The sequence below is a fragment of the Eschrichtius robustus genome, chromosome 5 (genome assembly GCF_028021215.1).
Source record: "Eschrichtius robustus isolate mEscRob2 chromosome 5, mEscRob2.pri, whole genome shotgun sequence".
Taxonomy (NCBI): Eukaryota; Metazoa; Chordata; class Mammalia; order Artiodactyla; family Eschrichtiidae; genus Eschrichtius; species Eschrichtius robustus.
The window spans coordinates 47,055,311-47,072,489 of record NC_090828.1 but is presented as its reverse complement, the minus strand read 5'-3'; the positions used below and the strand labels follow the sequence as shown (position 1 = coordinate 47,072,489).

Sequence of the window (17,179 nt, the reverse complement as noted above, 5' to 3'; positions counted from 1 at the left end):
AAGATGTGGCACACATATACAATGGAATATTACTCAGCCATAAAAAGAAACGCAATTGAGTTATTTGTAGTGAGGTGGATGGACCTAGAGTCTGTCATACAGAGTGAAGTAGGTCAGAAAGAGAAAAACAAATACCTTATGCTAATGCATATATATGGAATCTAAAAAAAAACAGTACCGGTGAACTTAGTGGCAGAGAGGCAATAAAGACACAGACGTAGAGAATGGACTTGAGGATACATTGGGGTGGGGAGGGGAAGTTGGGATGAAGTGAGAGAGTAGCATTGACATATATACACTACCAAATGTAAAGTGGATGGCTAGTGGGAAACTACTGCGTAGCACAGGGAGATCAACTCGGTGCTTTGTGACGACCTAGTGGGGTGGGATAGGGACGGTGGGAGGGAGGCTCAGGAGGGAGGGGATGTGGGGATATATGTATACATATAGCTGATTCACTTTGTTGTACAGCAGAAACTAATACAACTTTGTAAAGCAATTACACTCCAATAAAGATGTGAAAAAAGTATATATAGTGTTCAAGAAATGAACAGAGTTCTATTGAAATACATTTCTCTCTCTCTTCCAGAATACTACGTTCTCTCTTTCTTATCTTTACCCATGTCAATATGTTACTTTTGTCTATATCTTCTATGCCTATTCCTTATGCCTTCCATAGAATTATGGACAGTAGCCCCAGAAAAGTCCCTTCGGGCTCTTATTCTACTATGCTGTTCTCTTTCCTTTTTTCTCACCCTGACTTCTAGCATCTGTGTTTTGTTTAATAATGTAAAAATTTCAAACTGCGTACTATTTGCAATTTATATCCACATACTTTAATCAGAAAAATAATGGTAGTATCTCGTTTAATATAGAAAGCAATGAACAAATAACATACACTTGCTGATTTAAGGCACGTGTTATGAAAATAACTGGGCATAAAAATATTCTACTATTCTTTTAGAGAATTCAATGGAACATATGCTTCAAAAATAAACAGCTAACTATAATCCTGATGGAAACACATCTATGAAAAGTAACATGGTTACAGACACAGGACTGTCTCTGCTAAAGACAAAAGCAGAATAAGCTATTGCAACAGGTGTAAGAATGAAACATGATGAATCAACACATCAGCTGTTATTCCACCCATCCTACTGTATTCCCTTCCCAAGCATTCATTACTGTTTTAAAAGTTTTGACTAAGTGGAAATTACTACCAGCCCATTGAATAAAAAGTAATAATGCCATTTTATCTGCTTATAAGTTTAGAATTTAGAATATCTTATAATCCTAATATGCAAAAATCATAAATTAGAAAAATCACTATAAATGTTGCAATTTAAATGCCCATTATATAAAAATTTCTAAATGCAAAGTGCTTCTCCAAATGGCAAGTCTGATTTAAAATGTGAACCTAGAAACTAGAAAGTCATCCTACTTTATTTTCTGCAAATACTTCCATTTATTTTAAATACAAATAGAACAAGAATAGTGAATTTCAGATGAATTACATCTGAATCTCATCTATCTTAGAGAAAAACTAGGTAAGGAAAAGAGGAGAAACTTGTTTTTACTCCAATACCCATAAAGTTCACATAGATGGTCGTAGGTACAACAGGACATTTTCACATCATGATACCACCTAGGGTCATGGTAGGAAGCCCTGTGAATCAGCCCAGTGGCAGCAGGATTCCTGGAAGCCATTCCTCTACTAGATTAGCCAGCAATCACTTAACTACTCACTGAAGTGACCTAAACATCTCTCACCAAACACAAATTAACTGTATCCCCTCTCAACTTCCCCTTAGCAAGATCTCAAAAGTGCTGTAGACACTCCAGTATCACCCTGCTCAAGGGAATATGGGACAGAGGAAGTCTGAGTGGAAAGAAACTGATTGTGGTTGCAATCTCTTCATTTATAAAAATTGTACAAAAACATGTGACCATGTAAACAATTGCTAGAGCCCCTCCCAAGACCTTGGAATTGGCCAGGACCGGTGAGGAGCCCTAGAGCTTAAACAGGGACAGAACATTTTACCCTGGTAGAAAAATAGGCTCCTAGTCTTTTGTTAGGTCAGAAAAATGGAAAAAGCTTTCTGCAAATAATGTGGATTTTCACTTCCTTTCTTACTGAGCAGCTTGATGGGCTATATTCCTATGTGATATTTTATCCTAACTGCACCATCTACTCTTCCCTCCCAAAGTTGTTGTGGACAAGTTCTTCCAAGGATTGTGTTAATTGCTGTTATATTTTTCATTTGTTAGGTGCTTTTACTTACTTCCTGAACCTCTCTGATCTAGTACTCTGAATCACATACCCCTCTCTAGAGCCAGATCTCTTATAATAAAATTTTGCCTTGTATTTGTTCTGTAAGCTTCTGGATGGCCCCAAAAAAGAATCTTAATTTCTCTGTATTTTCCTCAAAACAGAATCATGGTATCATGTAGAAATTATAAGTGAAGAATCTTTTAAAAGCATTTTTTGAGAGTTTATTATATTCTAGGCACTATGTTGATTGCTTAACAGGATACACCTCAATCCTTACAACACCCTATGAGGTATTTATTCTTATTACTGCATAGTCATAGATGAGAAAACAAAGGCATAGAGAGGCTCAAAACAAAACAAAACAGAACTTGCCCTGAGAAACACAACCAGCAATGGTAGAGCTAGGTTTCAATGCTGGTTCTTTCCAAGAAGGCAAAGCTAGGACTTCTCAGGATACAGCTTAAACAATGTGTTATACATGTTCCTAGTATGTGCAGGTAGCAAGGGAAGGAAATGCTTCTGCCTCTGAAATTTTCATGGAGTCTGCACTAAGGTACATTAAAATTTCCATGAGATATAATAATAAATTCCATGTGTTGATTTTTTGAACTGGCTGTCTTGTGTAGCCAAGCACAAACCAGAAATTTGGCACTTGCTCCGTGATTTATACATGCCAGGCTAAGCACTCTTTATGTATTAACTCATTTAATTTCTTGTTAAAAAAAATTAAAAGTCTCTGTAATTACATTCTCTGTTTTGCAAATAAGGGACTTGAGGCCCAGAGTGATTAGTTTAATTGCATAAGGTCACAGAGCAAGTAAGAGGTAGAAGAAGAATTCAAACCCAGGTAATCAGCTTCTAAAATTTACCCTCTTAATTATGGCACACTTTTGAAAATAACAGTGATACACTTGAGAATGGCTTGAACAGTGTTCTAACATAACGACATACTAAATTGCAGCTAGCAAATGTAGTAAAATAATAGAATATTTCTCTAAAAAAAGAATCTGAAAAGAAGGGTTAGGAAGCTTTGAATTTTGGCTGAGAAACGTGCCACCTTCATCTTTTTATATATAATTAAATATCAGCTGTAATTAGTCTTAAAGACTGTAATTGCAATCTGGTCTCTAACGCTCTATGAGAGAAAGCATGTTAATTTAGATTAATTTATTTCCCCATTGAAACAATGTAATAAAAGCACTGAATTTGACTTCTGTTTTCCTGCAACCACACTTAAAAATGTCCAATTCGTGCACTTGGATTAAGTGCTGATCATTATAATGATAAAACAACAGTTTAAGCAATACTTTCTTTTTCCAAATTAAAGTCTTTTCTTTATGGGGATATTAGTCTTATTACCATCACAGGTGTGTGGGTTTTTCCTGTTTGCCATCCCCACTCACTAGATCCATCCTCTGCCCTTCTCTGCTCTGCACCCCAGCAGGCTCTGAGGCACGTCTGAAGACTGCATCATCACAAGGCTTTTTTGCCCTTGGCATTTGCTGCATTTGGCCAATGGGAGGATCCAAGAGATCAGAGCATGGGAAGAGAGAGAAGTTTGAGTATTTCTTTCTCCTTTTTCCCTGTCAGGCTGTGGTTTTGACAGTAGCTGTGTTCCTCCACCCAAGGCCAGACCTCTTGTTGGGCTACCCCTCCTAGCACTCACTCAACCCCCTCTTAAAGTCTATCCATGATAACAGCTTCCCACTGTTGGTGCCTAGTGCCTCACCATCCCTTATGAATTAGTTCCTTTCCTCTTCCTGCCAACACTTCAAATATAACACCTTCCTTTAACCCTCTTCAATCAAACACTGTGAGTATGCCGTCTATGTCCACTGAGATCCTGAAGGATACCATAGGCCAGATGTTTCAGGAAATAAAGTTGAACTATGAACAATGATGAAAAAAGGAGCATTTTAATTACGTACCAATAAAGCAGCACAAATTGGGCCATGGATAATGTAGAGGAGATGGGTATCAGAACTGATCCAGCAGCTAGGGGAAAAAGCAGGGAAATTATGTTGAAGATTTTCATTGTAATTATTTCCAATTGAAATCAAAAAGAGAGATGATCTTACTTATCATTGTAATATAAGCTTCTGGCAACAGCATGTATACAAGCAGGAATCAGTGGAAATCCTGTAAATATCAAACAAAAAGAAAATAAATAGGCATCTTTCTCTGTAGATGGAATTCCTAAAATATGTCATGAAATATGAAACTCCGGGATACTCTAGGAGCAAAAATAACTGGTCACTATATGCTTCTGACGCAAATATTATCTGTCTACTCATACAGTAAATGTGATGAAGTATTAGGTATCTGTCTTCAGGCTTGTGTGTGTGTGTGTGTGTGTGTGTGTGTGTGTGTGTGTGTGTGTACAGTTTCTTCTAATCTGAGCCATTTTGAATCAGTGGACTCCAGACCTAAGTTCATAAATGTGCTGCCTGGGCTCAAAAGCTTAGAAGAAATTCAGCATTCACATATCTTCCGTAAGACGGGACTGGCCAATCAGATGTGGGAAGAAGTTGAGACTGACTATGTGAAGAAGAAGAGAAGGAAGAGAGAGATGGCTTATATATCAGAAATTTTGCATGTTCTTAGCATTCTAAATCAGATCTTTCAAATGTAAAATGAAGGTATATTTTATAAAGGTAACCTGAGTGTACTAATAGCCTCAACACATACATACATATAATTGAGCAAAAATTGGACTCACTTGGCAAATATATATATGACATTTTTATTATCAATAATATCAAACAACCAATAGGAACAATATTTATTTCAGTAAAAAAAAAATATAGTGTGTATGTACATACCTCTATATATCTACATCTATTATCTGACTGGATAAATAGGTAGATAGATGGATAGATAGATAGATAAGTACCATTTCAGTTATGTTTCTGGAAACTAGTCCTATTGAATTCATGTACAATGAATTCATTTTCAGCATTTTATGTTTTGTATTATTCCAGTTATTTTTTAAAAATATGCTAGAAGTGTATTATTTTTTGCTTTGTGAATACTATGTCAGGAGATTGTGTGGAAAAAGCAGAATTTTTTGGCTGTCTTTATTCAGTTACTGTTCCCTCTACTCTTAAAATAAAATAACAATTTTTTTCAAACAAACATTTTTAGAATGGAACTTCAAAGCTGGTTAAGCCCAATGCCCTCGTTTTGCACATGAGGAAAAAGGAGATTCAGAATAGATCCCTAATTTATGATTCTAATTCTATTGTTTTAGTCACTACATATTTGGCCAAAATATACACTGGAATATTAAATAGAAAAAAATTGTATTATTAATTGACCTGTGGTTACTGATAACAGTGAGTCAGTGGTACTTTAAATATTTTAATTTACAGCAATGAGCAAAGGTTAATCACTTGATATTGTTTAAAAAATGATTAATAATAAGAATATTTTTATTACAAAGGAACTCTGCATCCTCCAAAAGCTTTCTTAAAAGATGAGTCAGTAGATATGCTTGATGGCACTTACCCCAGCCAAGAAAATAATACCACATCAAGTGCTGCTTCTCCGCAAACACAGCCACCACAATAAGTGTGTGTAGGTAAATGCCTTCACAAAGCATCCAAAAGTAGTTACAGCCCATCAGGTAAAGATGAATGAATTGGAACACTTTACAGCTAACCTATGAGGAAAAAAGGATATATAGATATAGATATATAGATATATGTATGTATATATGTGTATATATATATGTTTTGGCTGTGCCATGTGGCTTGGGGGATCTTAGGTCCCCGACCAGGGATTGAACCTGGGCCCTGGCAGTGGAAGCACGGAGTCCTAACCACTGGACCGCCAGGGAATTCCCAGAAAGCAATCAATATGTAGTTGTTTATAAATGTACATGTAAAGCAATATTCTAGTTTAGCTTAGTTATACAGAAACACAGAATTTTCTCTCCTCTACACAAAATCTTTCCCACTAATGATTCAGATTTATAAAAGCCAGTCTTCATCCCCATCTAATGGTGCCTCTAAAGTATTTAGCCACTGACTTCAGAGATTTAAAATGATACACCTCCCAGGAAATGTGTGAATGCCAAATTTACTACATTTAGTGGATGTGTATTTTCTTAATATTGTTTTAGTTATTGTGTAATTTCAAGTATCAAAGTTTTGCACATGAATGAATTTACATCTATTTTAACCATGTCATCATGAACTCCTCGATTGTTGCATTCTGCTGGAAAAATCTTAATCATTATCTTAATAATTTTAAAAGCAATTCATGAAAAGTGCCAAATACTTAGGAAGTCTTGCATATCGTGTGCTACCAGTGCAGATACTTATTAAATAATAATCTAATGAGCGCATTCTTTGTTTTATTTAAATATGGGGTTTGAGGGTTTCACGTAGGTAAAAAGAAGAAAAAGTTATGGTTTTCCTTCCTCTTTTCCTGAGGTCTCCACTTTCTCAAAGAGACAGGAAGAGAGAGGTTTAAATATTGGGTAAAGAAAACACAAAGGAGTAAAAGAGATATTTACCCCTTAACAAGGGGAATAAATTTAAAGCTCTCCAATTACTCCCATCAGCTCCAGTTTCCAGACTGGAACTCAAATATTTAGTGGCAATTATCACCGTTTTTGAAATAAATATCTTTTTCACTAAAAGGAAAACTGGAAATTAAATGCACTAGAAAATAAATATTGTATTATCATAGAATAGTAGTAATAACATTGGCATATAAGTTAGCTTAAAAATATTTTAATATGTATTGTTTTATGTAATCCCTGAGATAATTCTGTGAGGCATGATTTATCACTAGCCCCATATTTTATAGATAAAAAACTGAGTACTGGAGAAGTTAAATGATTTGCTAATTCATACAACATCAATCAAAGCTACATCCTGAACAAAATTTTGTTTTCTTGACCATACATAATGCCTTCTGACTGAGGATATTTATAAAACTATTCTTTTATTAAATACATCTGCAGAATGCATGATATTAAATTTTAAATATTGTACATTGATGTCAAACATTATATTAAAAAGTTCTCTCAAAAATAAAGCTGAGTTGTTTAACTATGTTATATAGAAATGATAGGCTTCAGCTTCAAAATTTTATCTGTATAGTTTTTAGATACATATATCTAATTGGGCTTCCAACTCCTGATTTCATTAAAAATTTTATCTATAAATTATTATGATAAAAAGAACTTAAAGCATGCTTTAGAAAAATATTTTTATGATGGCATTGGCAATATAAACAGACAATAAATTTTCCAAGAATACATTAAAAGTAACTATACTACATTTTGCAATTTATGTGATAAACAGAATATCCTAGTATATAAATGTAAGATTTAGAGTCTCTTTCTCTGAAGCTTCACGACAAAACTCCGACTTTCCTTGCTCTAGAGAAATGCACTCTAAAATGGCAGGATATTTGCCAATTTTTTATATTGCTAATTATACCCCAGTGTTTCCTCACCCAGTGACTTTAGAGTGGAACATATACAAGATTAAGCAATCCGGATGCACATGTGCAAACAACACAGGGAATTTTAGAATTTTGGAAATTACCCTAAAAACATACATAAAACACATATGAGAGTATTGTTTATTTAACAGTTAAGGGAAAATTCCTTCCCTTCCCCGATTTCAGTAACCAGAACTTAATCTTTTATAATCTTAACCTTAATCTTTTATATAAAAACTATTTTATATATACATATATATACACCCTTCCCAAATCTACATCCAAAACTGTAGTATAGATACTACAAATATTATAAAAGCAGGCAATTTAAAAATCTCGAATATATGCTTGCTATTTATGCAGATATTTTAATTTAAATATAGCTTACGTATGCATATAGCTTGCATAAAATATATAAAATTGTATAAGTAAATGTCAGGTTATATTTTAAAAATATAACTTTTGTATTGTGATAGTCTCTGTGCTTATTTTTGTGTATCTTTTTGTATTTATCCTAAAACCTGTGCTTCCAAAGGGATTGTAAGGGAACAACTTATAAATGTTTGCTGAGACAGTTAGGATTTGGTAGAGCACTTGAAAAATTTTATGTTGATAAAGTTCAATATTATATAGGCATAATTCATTTTCCCCTGGTTTTATTAACTCTTTAAAGTCAGCGTGATACCAAACATATAATTTAAATTAAATTTTCCATTTTCATGTGCTGCCTTTCTCTAACTACACAGTTAGTTGCTTTGCTTGATTTTTTAAAAATTTGATTGAGGAAATGTTATGTCCCACCAGCAGTAAGACTCGAACCATAAATGAGGTGAAGACATTTAACATATGTAGATAACTAGAACAAAGAAATTATTCTTCCTTTTGGTTTCAATATTTATAACTTGGGGAATATTGAGACATATTTACCTTTCTAAATTGGAATATAGCTACATATACTTACTCTTTATATGTCAGACATAAAATATACATATATTAGTACTTAATTACACACATATACATGTATCTACCCCTGCCCCCCACCTCTCCTATTTCTTCCCCACTAACCCCTTGAACCTAAACTTCATTTTACTTACAGGATTTGTGGCCACTAAGGGCTGGTTGTTGGCCACTGCAGTGAGATGAATGATTATTACAATAGAGTTACAAACGAAAGAGAAGAACAAATTTTTGTGCAAGGTAATTCTTTGGCAACTTAGGCTCCTGAAAGGCAAGAGAAACCAAAGTGTGCTGACATCATAAAATGTTTCCACATTTTGTATTAATAATCATTCAAATAAGATACATTCACAATTCATACCAGCTGCTCCATATTTGGAAGAATTATTTTTTCTCCTCAAGATTCACTCATGATAAAATTTTAATTGGGGAAAATCTATAATTCCTTAAAGCAAAGAGACACATGAGTTGCTTCAGTACAGGTAAACATATATAAGGAAAGGAAATTTGTCTGTACGAGGCCTCTACATAAATTTCTTCCCCTAATCTCTCATCATGATTAATATTCTAATTCATTCTGAAGATGTAGAAACTGAAATTCAGTGAAGATAGATAATTGATCAAAAAATCATGCAGCTAATTAATTTGAAAACTTTGGATTTGTCAGCAGATTCTCATATAGATAATGCTCTTTTCATTATACCACATAGGCTGTTCTATTTATATAGCCTGTTTATGGTTATTTATGGTTATTCTGTTTATATAGCTCCTATGTGGTAGTGGTGATTATGTAAACCAATCATGAGAAAAATAACATTGTATTTAGAAGAAATGAGTTGATAAAAATATAGATTTAGCAACCAATGAGGTTTGCTCAGCTTCACTGAATTTTTTTCCAATTGGCCCAGCCATGCATAAGATATAAAAATATTACCTCCTCTTACTGAAGGTCCTCATGTGTAAAACGAAATTTTAAAACTGCCTAAATGGAGTTCATATAGAAATAGATTTCAGGAGCAGATGTCATTCATGACAAGTAATGCTGGTCTTCAGATCGAATCCACATCTGCTCTACAAGATTGTATATGACTGCCTTACCTATGATCAAAGACCAACTCAAGTACTACCTCTTTTATGAAGCATTATTCAATGGCTTATTATGGGTAAAGTTTTAAAATAATATAAAGGAATCCATTTGAAATTGAATACTTAATATCAAAACACAACATATATGTAGGAAAACATGAGTAATCATTTCATTACAAAGAGTTAAAAGCTCATTTTGGGTTTTACACAGTTATACAATTAATATGATCAACCTAGATAATCTGCCCTATATAACTCAAACCAATGACTTCTACTTTGGAAACTTTGAGATTTTAACCTAGTCTTATCACTGTATCACCTTATTCTAAATAGACTATGTGCCCAGGATATTATAGTTAGGCTGGGATGCCAAGGTTTTCTATATTTAAAATGCAAAGTTTAGGCTATATTGTCTCTGAAATTTCTTGTAGCTAAAGGTCTGTGATCCTATATATAGCTCTAGTATTTTAAAGGATCTGAAAGTGAATCCAATCCAAATCAAAATTTATGGAATTTCAATACATGCCTTTCACAGAAGTAGATGCTATCAGGGAAACTTCTTTGAAAGGCTTCATGAACAAGACGGCCCTCAGATCAATCATTGTGTGTGAGACAGTCATATACCAACAATTGTGAAGTCCAGATGGAGTCCATCAAAATAGAAACAGCTGAGAGTTGCTAGTATTTTCATATTAGAGAGTCTTTAATTTGACTTGACTTTGCAGTGCATGACAGTAGTGAGAAGCAGGCAGGGATCAAGGAACAGTGTAAAAATGATACTCTATAGAGAAGAAGGATCTGTGAAAGTTTTTGAATTAAGGAGTATCATGAGTTCTGCTATTTAACTGAAGTCAACATTGAGGCAAAGATGGCTCTATTTTTGATACAATGCCACAGCAGTGACACGAGTGCTTGTGTTTACTGAGAGTGAAGAGAATTAATGAATATGAGGAGAGGTCTAATAAAAAAATACTCTTTTCAAATCATTTATACATATTATGTGTAGTTTATTTCTTGTAATTTATCACTCTTCTGTGTTGAAAATTATGAACACATAAAATTTGTCAACATGGTCTTATTTTAAAATGCCTGTCTTGGGCTTACCTTGTGTCTATGGAGTGCCAACAATTATTTAGGGAAAAACTGCTTACCCATGCAAATATAAAGCACCCATGCCCTTTTTTAGTAACGGAATTTAGATAACTCAACTACCATCATGGGAAAAAAAAATAAAATGTTTTCCTTAACTGGGTTGTTTTGCCCTTTCCTGCTGAACACACTTATATCCAGGTCCATTGGTTAAGACATATACACATAAAAAAAATTTCATGTTTTTCAAATTATGACCAAAAGACTAGGAAGGTTTGCTTACAGAGCAAGTCAGAAATATTTGTAAAGAGTAAATTGGAATGCAGGAAAACAAACATTGAAGAAGGCTTTCAAAAATAGCAATTCATTATAGAAGTAAGAGCAGAAAGATATGAGCTGAGGAACATAAAACAAACAGCATTTATATAATAACTGTTGATATTTATAATATTCACATGTGAAAAGATTGAAAATACGTAAAATAAAATGCCAACTAGTTAGTTGAAAAACCAGTTTAATTTTCCTTGTGTTCATTTAAACTTCCTTCTTTTCTCTATGATAGTCTGTATTTCTGTTCCTCTGAGAATTCCCTCTTTTCTAATGACTCTGCTCCCACCTCAATCTGGCTTGAAAGTTAAAGACTTAAAAATGAGCTGCTGGATGTAGAGAATGGACTTGAGGACACGGGGAGGGGGAAGGGTAAACTGGGACGAAGTAAGAGAGTGGCATGGACATACATACACTACCAAATGTAAAATAGATAGCTAGTGGGAAGCAGCCACATAGCACAGGGAGATCAGCTCGGTGCTCTGTGACCACCTAGAGGGGTGGGATAGGGAGGGTGGGAGGGAGACGCAAGAGGGAGGGAATATGGGGATATATGTACACGTATAGCTGATTCACTTTGTTATACAGCAGAAACTAACACACCATTGTAAAGCAATTATACTCCAATAAAGATGTTAAAAAAAAAAAAAAAAACGAGCTGCTGGTATCTATTCTCTTCTAAAGATGTAATTATTGTGACTACAGTCGCCAAAAAATGGTTTCTTATTCTCTTACTATGTGATGAAAGAATATACCATATTTCCGTCTTTTAGACCCAAACAATGCCATATTATGGGCAAAATTTTGAAACGATAGAGTCAAATTCTATTGTAAATGAATTATTGAATACCAAAACCAAACAAATACTTGAGGACACATGAAATCATTTCAATACACACATGAAGCTTATTTTGAGTGTTTTACAAAATTATCCAAGTAGTATGGTCAACATAGATAATCTACCATATATGACTCAAACCATATACTTCTGCTTTAGGAACCCTGATATCCCGTTTAGCTGTCTATATCGTTGTAACATACTGAACCATTGCCAAATCATTTCAGTTTGTGTTATGTAAAATAAGTCCTACTCTCTACAATACTAGCTTACAGTTTTGGTTTCTTCGATTTCTTCCTCCAGGTTCTGTGTAACTTAAATGTAGACAAATGCTATCTGACATGTTTTTTCTCAATGTCTAGTGGTAAAAATGGTTCAGATTTTTCTAGTGATGCGTATTGTTTTCTTTTAAACATATTCATTAATACGTATAAGTACATTAGGCCAAATAAAATCAACTTGAAAATGAAAACCAAAATATGTACTTGGTAAACACACTGGTTTGCTTAAATGAAATATTAAAATATTTCAGTATTTTTTCATATGTTAATCTGCAACCAATTTAGCCTATCCTAAATTCTTTAATGTGACTATTTATTCAAAATATTTTTAAAAATTGTCTTATAGGCTTATAGAATGTTTTACAAAAAATCTCTGTCTGCTTTCTTTAAATGTTATCCTAGCATAACCATAGAATAGAAAATGTGGTTTGTAGGTCTGGATTGTTTCCGTTTCATATTCTCTACATATAATTATTTTAGAACACTATTTCAACATGCAATTTTGACAAGCAGAGTTATAGAGGCAGTTGGCATAAGTGTGGTAGCAAAACCATTACATTCCATGTGTAATGTAACCATGCCTTTCGATTCTCTTTTTTGTGCCACCTACTGAAAGTGTGACTTTGGACAAGTTATTTAAAAACTCTAATCCTTAGTTTCAGTTTCCTTTTGTGTAATATAGGGATAACAATAGTACTTCATAGGATTGGCTGGAAGGTTAAATGAATTAAATCATGTCTAGTGCTTAGCATAATATCTAACCTATAGTGAACATTCCAAGTTAACTATTATTTTTAACATAGTTTTCATGTGGCTAATTTTAATCAACTTCTCTAACGGTCTTCTCTCACAAATAATAAAATAGCGTCAAGGTTCGTGTCAGTAATATAAAACTGCCCATGTTTTAAGTAATGCAATGATACATTGTCATCTTTTTGTTACAAAACACAAGAGTTCAGCATCAGAAAGATAATTTCCATGTGATGAAGGGCAATAGATCAAGCAACCTAAATTATCTTCCCAAGGAGTTGTCTGCAAATTTCCACTTTCCTTACCATGCTGATGCCAGGTATTATGCTACTCCATATTCAAAGTTCTGCCACAGTATGGACGAAACACTTGCCCTTGATTCCCATTTGGGTTTGACATGAGGTCGAAATTTCCAAATTACTTTCCTCAGTACTAATCCTGAGCAAAACTAGTCATGGAAGGAGGAAGTACAAGCAATAAAAGAATAGCCCACTCTACAGTGTACTACTTCCTTGTGCTAGTTTATCTAATTTAATTTCCAAATGCTCAGCTTTTTCCACAAGAAAACACAAATCATGTATCCGAAAGGAAAGCCCGTGCCAATCGGAGCACTGCCAAAGACAACAGGCAGAAAGCAATAAATGTATGAAAAGAATAAGCACTATGGCTATCTTTTGTCTACTGGCAATGGAACTTTGAGTTGATGGAGTCACCTGGTTATGTATGACACACAAAGTAGACATAACCTCTAGCATTCGCTCTCTTTGGGAGGCTGCTGGTGATCCGTTCAGCCAGATTAGGAAGAGTCCAAGAGCGTTTCAACCAAGGTGCTCAGTCAAGTCCTGCTAGAGAGGAAATGGTTGCCCTTCCTCTAGCATGCTCCCTCCTCCACTGCCCATGCCTTTCAAAGTTGCTCATTTAATATTACATACAAGTACAGGCTGCATAAGGAACAGACATGCTCATTTTATGTGGCCAAGTGGTCTGCTCTCATGTGTGACTTGCCCCAGTGCAAGTGTGCTTCTTGGTCTCCTAATGGGCAGAAAACTAGAGAAGAAATAGTCTGGCTTTCTGAATGCCTGTGATTCTTATGCTCTAAAAAAAAAAAACCAAAAAAACCAAACCGAAAAACAACCCTTTTAGAGATAAAATTCATAATAATAGCATACACCATAATACTGAGGCTTTACAATATCCCAGGTGCAGAGATAAGTACTCTACGTTCATTACCTCATATAACAACCCCTTGAAATATCATTATCCTTTAATAAAACTGAGGTAAGCTGCTCCAGGTCACAATCCTATTAAGTGATCTTTTTTGCATTTGAATGTTTAAGTCTTTAATGAAGTATCAATAGTAAGGCTTTTGTCTCCTTTAATATTCATTTGGTCACTTATAACTTTCTTTTTTTTAAATTTTATTTATTTATTTATTTATTTATGGCTGTGTTGGGTCTTCGTCTCTGTGCGAGGGCTTTCTCTAGTTGCGGCAAGTGGGGGCCCCTCTTCATCGCGGTGCGCGGGCCTCTCACTATCGCGGCCTCTCCTGTTGCGGAGCACAGGCTCCAGACGCGCAGGCTCAGTAATTGTGGCTCACGGGCCCAGCCGCTCCGCGGCATGTGGGATCTTCCCAGACCAGGGCTCGAACCCGTGTCCCCTGCATTAGCAGGCAGATTCTCAACCACTGCGCCACCAGGGAAGCCCTATAACTATTTTTGATGCATAATAATATATTGTTCACTGTTTCTAGATACTGGGGAAACAGTTGTGAACAACACAGAGCAAGATCCTGATCTCATGTTACTCATGGGACAGTGGAGGGTAAATAGACACATATATTACATAAAATAATTCTACATAGTGTTATGTGCTTTTTAGAAGTTAAAATAGAATTAGGAGATAGGCAAAGACTGTGGCAAGAGTGAGGGGAATACTCCAGACAGAACTGAAACAGGAGAAGATAGGGAAGGAAAGCATCTCAAGCAGAGACAGCATCCTGTGTCGAACATTTTTTTAAAAAATTAAAGCTTAAGGTTTTTGAGGGGCAAGAAGGACAGACAATGTGAATAAAGCATAAGGCAAAACTCCACACTGTTTTTTTTTTTTCCATACTAAATGAGGAAAATTAAATTCAAAGAACATAACTTACTGAATGACTTTTTGATTCTGCAGCTCATACTCTTATGTTACATCTTAATGTTCCATCAGCAAATGTTAGCAATGTAATATCCAGTCATTCTTGGGTTTTGTTTTTCCTGACTACTAAAAAGATGCTACCGTTGGGAGGGTTTACTTTGCTTTCTCCTCATATACAGTCATATCAGTGGGTACGGTCTAGGAAAATAAACTGTGTCTGCAAGGGTAGGAAACCAGATTGCAAAGCATATTATGATTTGGGGAAGAAAGATGTTATATTCTTTGTGTTATCTGTTTCAAATTACAAAATTTTAGTCCATTCTAATAACTGTATAGTTTTTACACCAAGCAGTGGATCATTAGCATTCTTAAAATAATTTGTCATTTTGTTCCCATGAAAATTCAGTTATGCTTAAATAGTACTTACATTTAAATATACGTTATAAATACACTTATAAAGAAGTTGCATATTTATTAGAAAAATCAACAGAAATATGTAATCTTTAACATTTAGTTATAGTTTAAATAATAAATTTACTCTTTGAAATAAGTCCAAATTCTTTAATTCAGTTATATTTCCATACTTGGGACTCTTCTCCATAAGCCAGTACGAGCAATTACATTATAGAGGAACTGGTTTTCGTTAGAGTAAACCCATTACTTCTTGCACCAGTTTGTCCTGATTTAAATCTGATACTCTAATGTGGAAATGCAATGCTTTTATTATATAATTACAGTGGACATATTTAAAAAGCTTTCCAGCCAAGACTCGCATTCCTGAATAAGAATGCTTTCAGCGCTCATCACGTTCAGTTTGAGAGGGAAGGATTTTTCAGCACATTGATTAAATTCATTAATTTGGAAGTAGACTCAGTGAGTATGCTCTAATAAAACATTATATGAAAAACTATAACTAACAATATCCAGTGTCAAGCTGAAGGAAGTCTAGAATACATACACTAGAATAGAATGTATCTCAGAACTGTAGTGCACAACAAACTTACAATGAATACACTCTTTCCACAAGAGTGGAGAAAGCAAGGATGGTCCTGGGTAGGCACTCAGAGGTATGTTATTCAAGGATCGCTACGTGACTATTTCTGAACTCAGCCATTGCCAGACTTCTGACAGTGCAGATTTACCAGGTTTTAAACAACTTATTTAAGTGATAGCTCTGATTTGCAAATACAGGGACGTCAGAGCATGATTTGTAGATAAGACTCTCTATTCTCTGTTTCAATGTAGGATTTCTTTAAATAGTTAGCTTTATTTAAAACCAATTTAAAGATTGAATCATGAACAGTTTTCAGGAGAATAGTTATAGCTTAAAGGAGAAAGCCATACTTGTTCTAATTCAAGAGATATATGAAGAAACTGGAAATGAGAGAAAGGTTCACAATATTGATTGAATATTTTCAAATATGATCTAAAAAAAAAGAAAGGTGAGAATTTGTGTCACTTGTCCTGAAAAGCCGAAATATAAGCATTAAAGGATCATTTTATTAACTTGAGAAATAGATTTTTTGCTGAATTTCATTCAGGGCTACCGAGAAATGATATCATCTTCTATATAGTTGTAAATATGCAACGTGGCTTTAAAATTATTTAGAATCACTGTCTGAAATGTCAGCAAAATTAAGATGGTTTAAAAAAAAGAGAACTACCTTTTTCCCCATGCAAGTTACGTGTGCTCTTTTATGTGCAAGTATATGGAGCCTTTTGTCTGGGTTGAAAGTAAAAGCAAGATGTGCTATGCTCTCAGATTTTAAACAGTAATTAAAATATAATTTATAATTAATTCTGGTAAAGCTTATTTATTTTTTTTATCTAAAGGGGTCTGCTTTGTTTTTCCAAGGATCATTATGAGTAAGAGTCATTGCCTCTTAGGGCTTGGCAAATCCCAAATTTCTGTCTCTCTCTCTTCCCCTCCCTTTCTGTTCCCTTTCTTTTTATCTCCCACTCTCTTTCCTTAATTGGCTCTAATAT

At 34.5% G+C, this 17,179-nt stretch overlaps 1 protein-coding gene across 6 annotated transcripts in view; it reads right to left on the bottom strand.

Moving 5' to 3' along the window:
* CALCRL (calcitonin receptor like receptor) overlaps positions 1-17,179 on the bottom strand; it is a 102,526-nt gene that overhangs the window by 9,580 nt on the left and 75,767 nt on the right. For all 6 annotated transcript variants that reach the window (XM_068544809.1, XM_068544813.1, XM_068544811.1 and 3 more), the window contains 4 exons: positions 8,824-8,950; positions 5,780-5,933; positions 4,351-4,411; positions 4,201-4,267 (listed from right to left, as the gene is read on the bottom strand). In XM_068544809.1, coding sequence (XP_068400910.1) covers positions 4,201-4,267; positions 4,351-4,411; positions 5,780-5,933; positions 8,824-8,950 — 409 coding nt within the window. The remainder of the gene's footprint in view (positions 1-4,200; positions 4,268-4,350; positions 4,412-5,779; positions 5,934-8,823; positions 8,951-17,179) is intronic.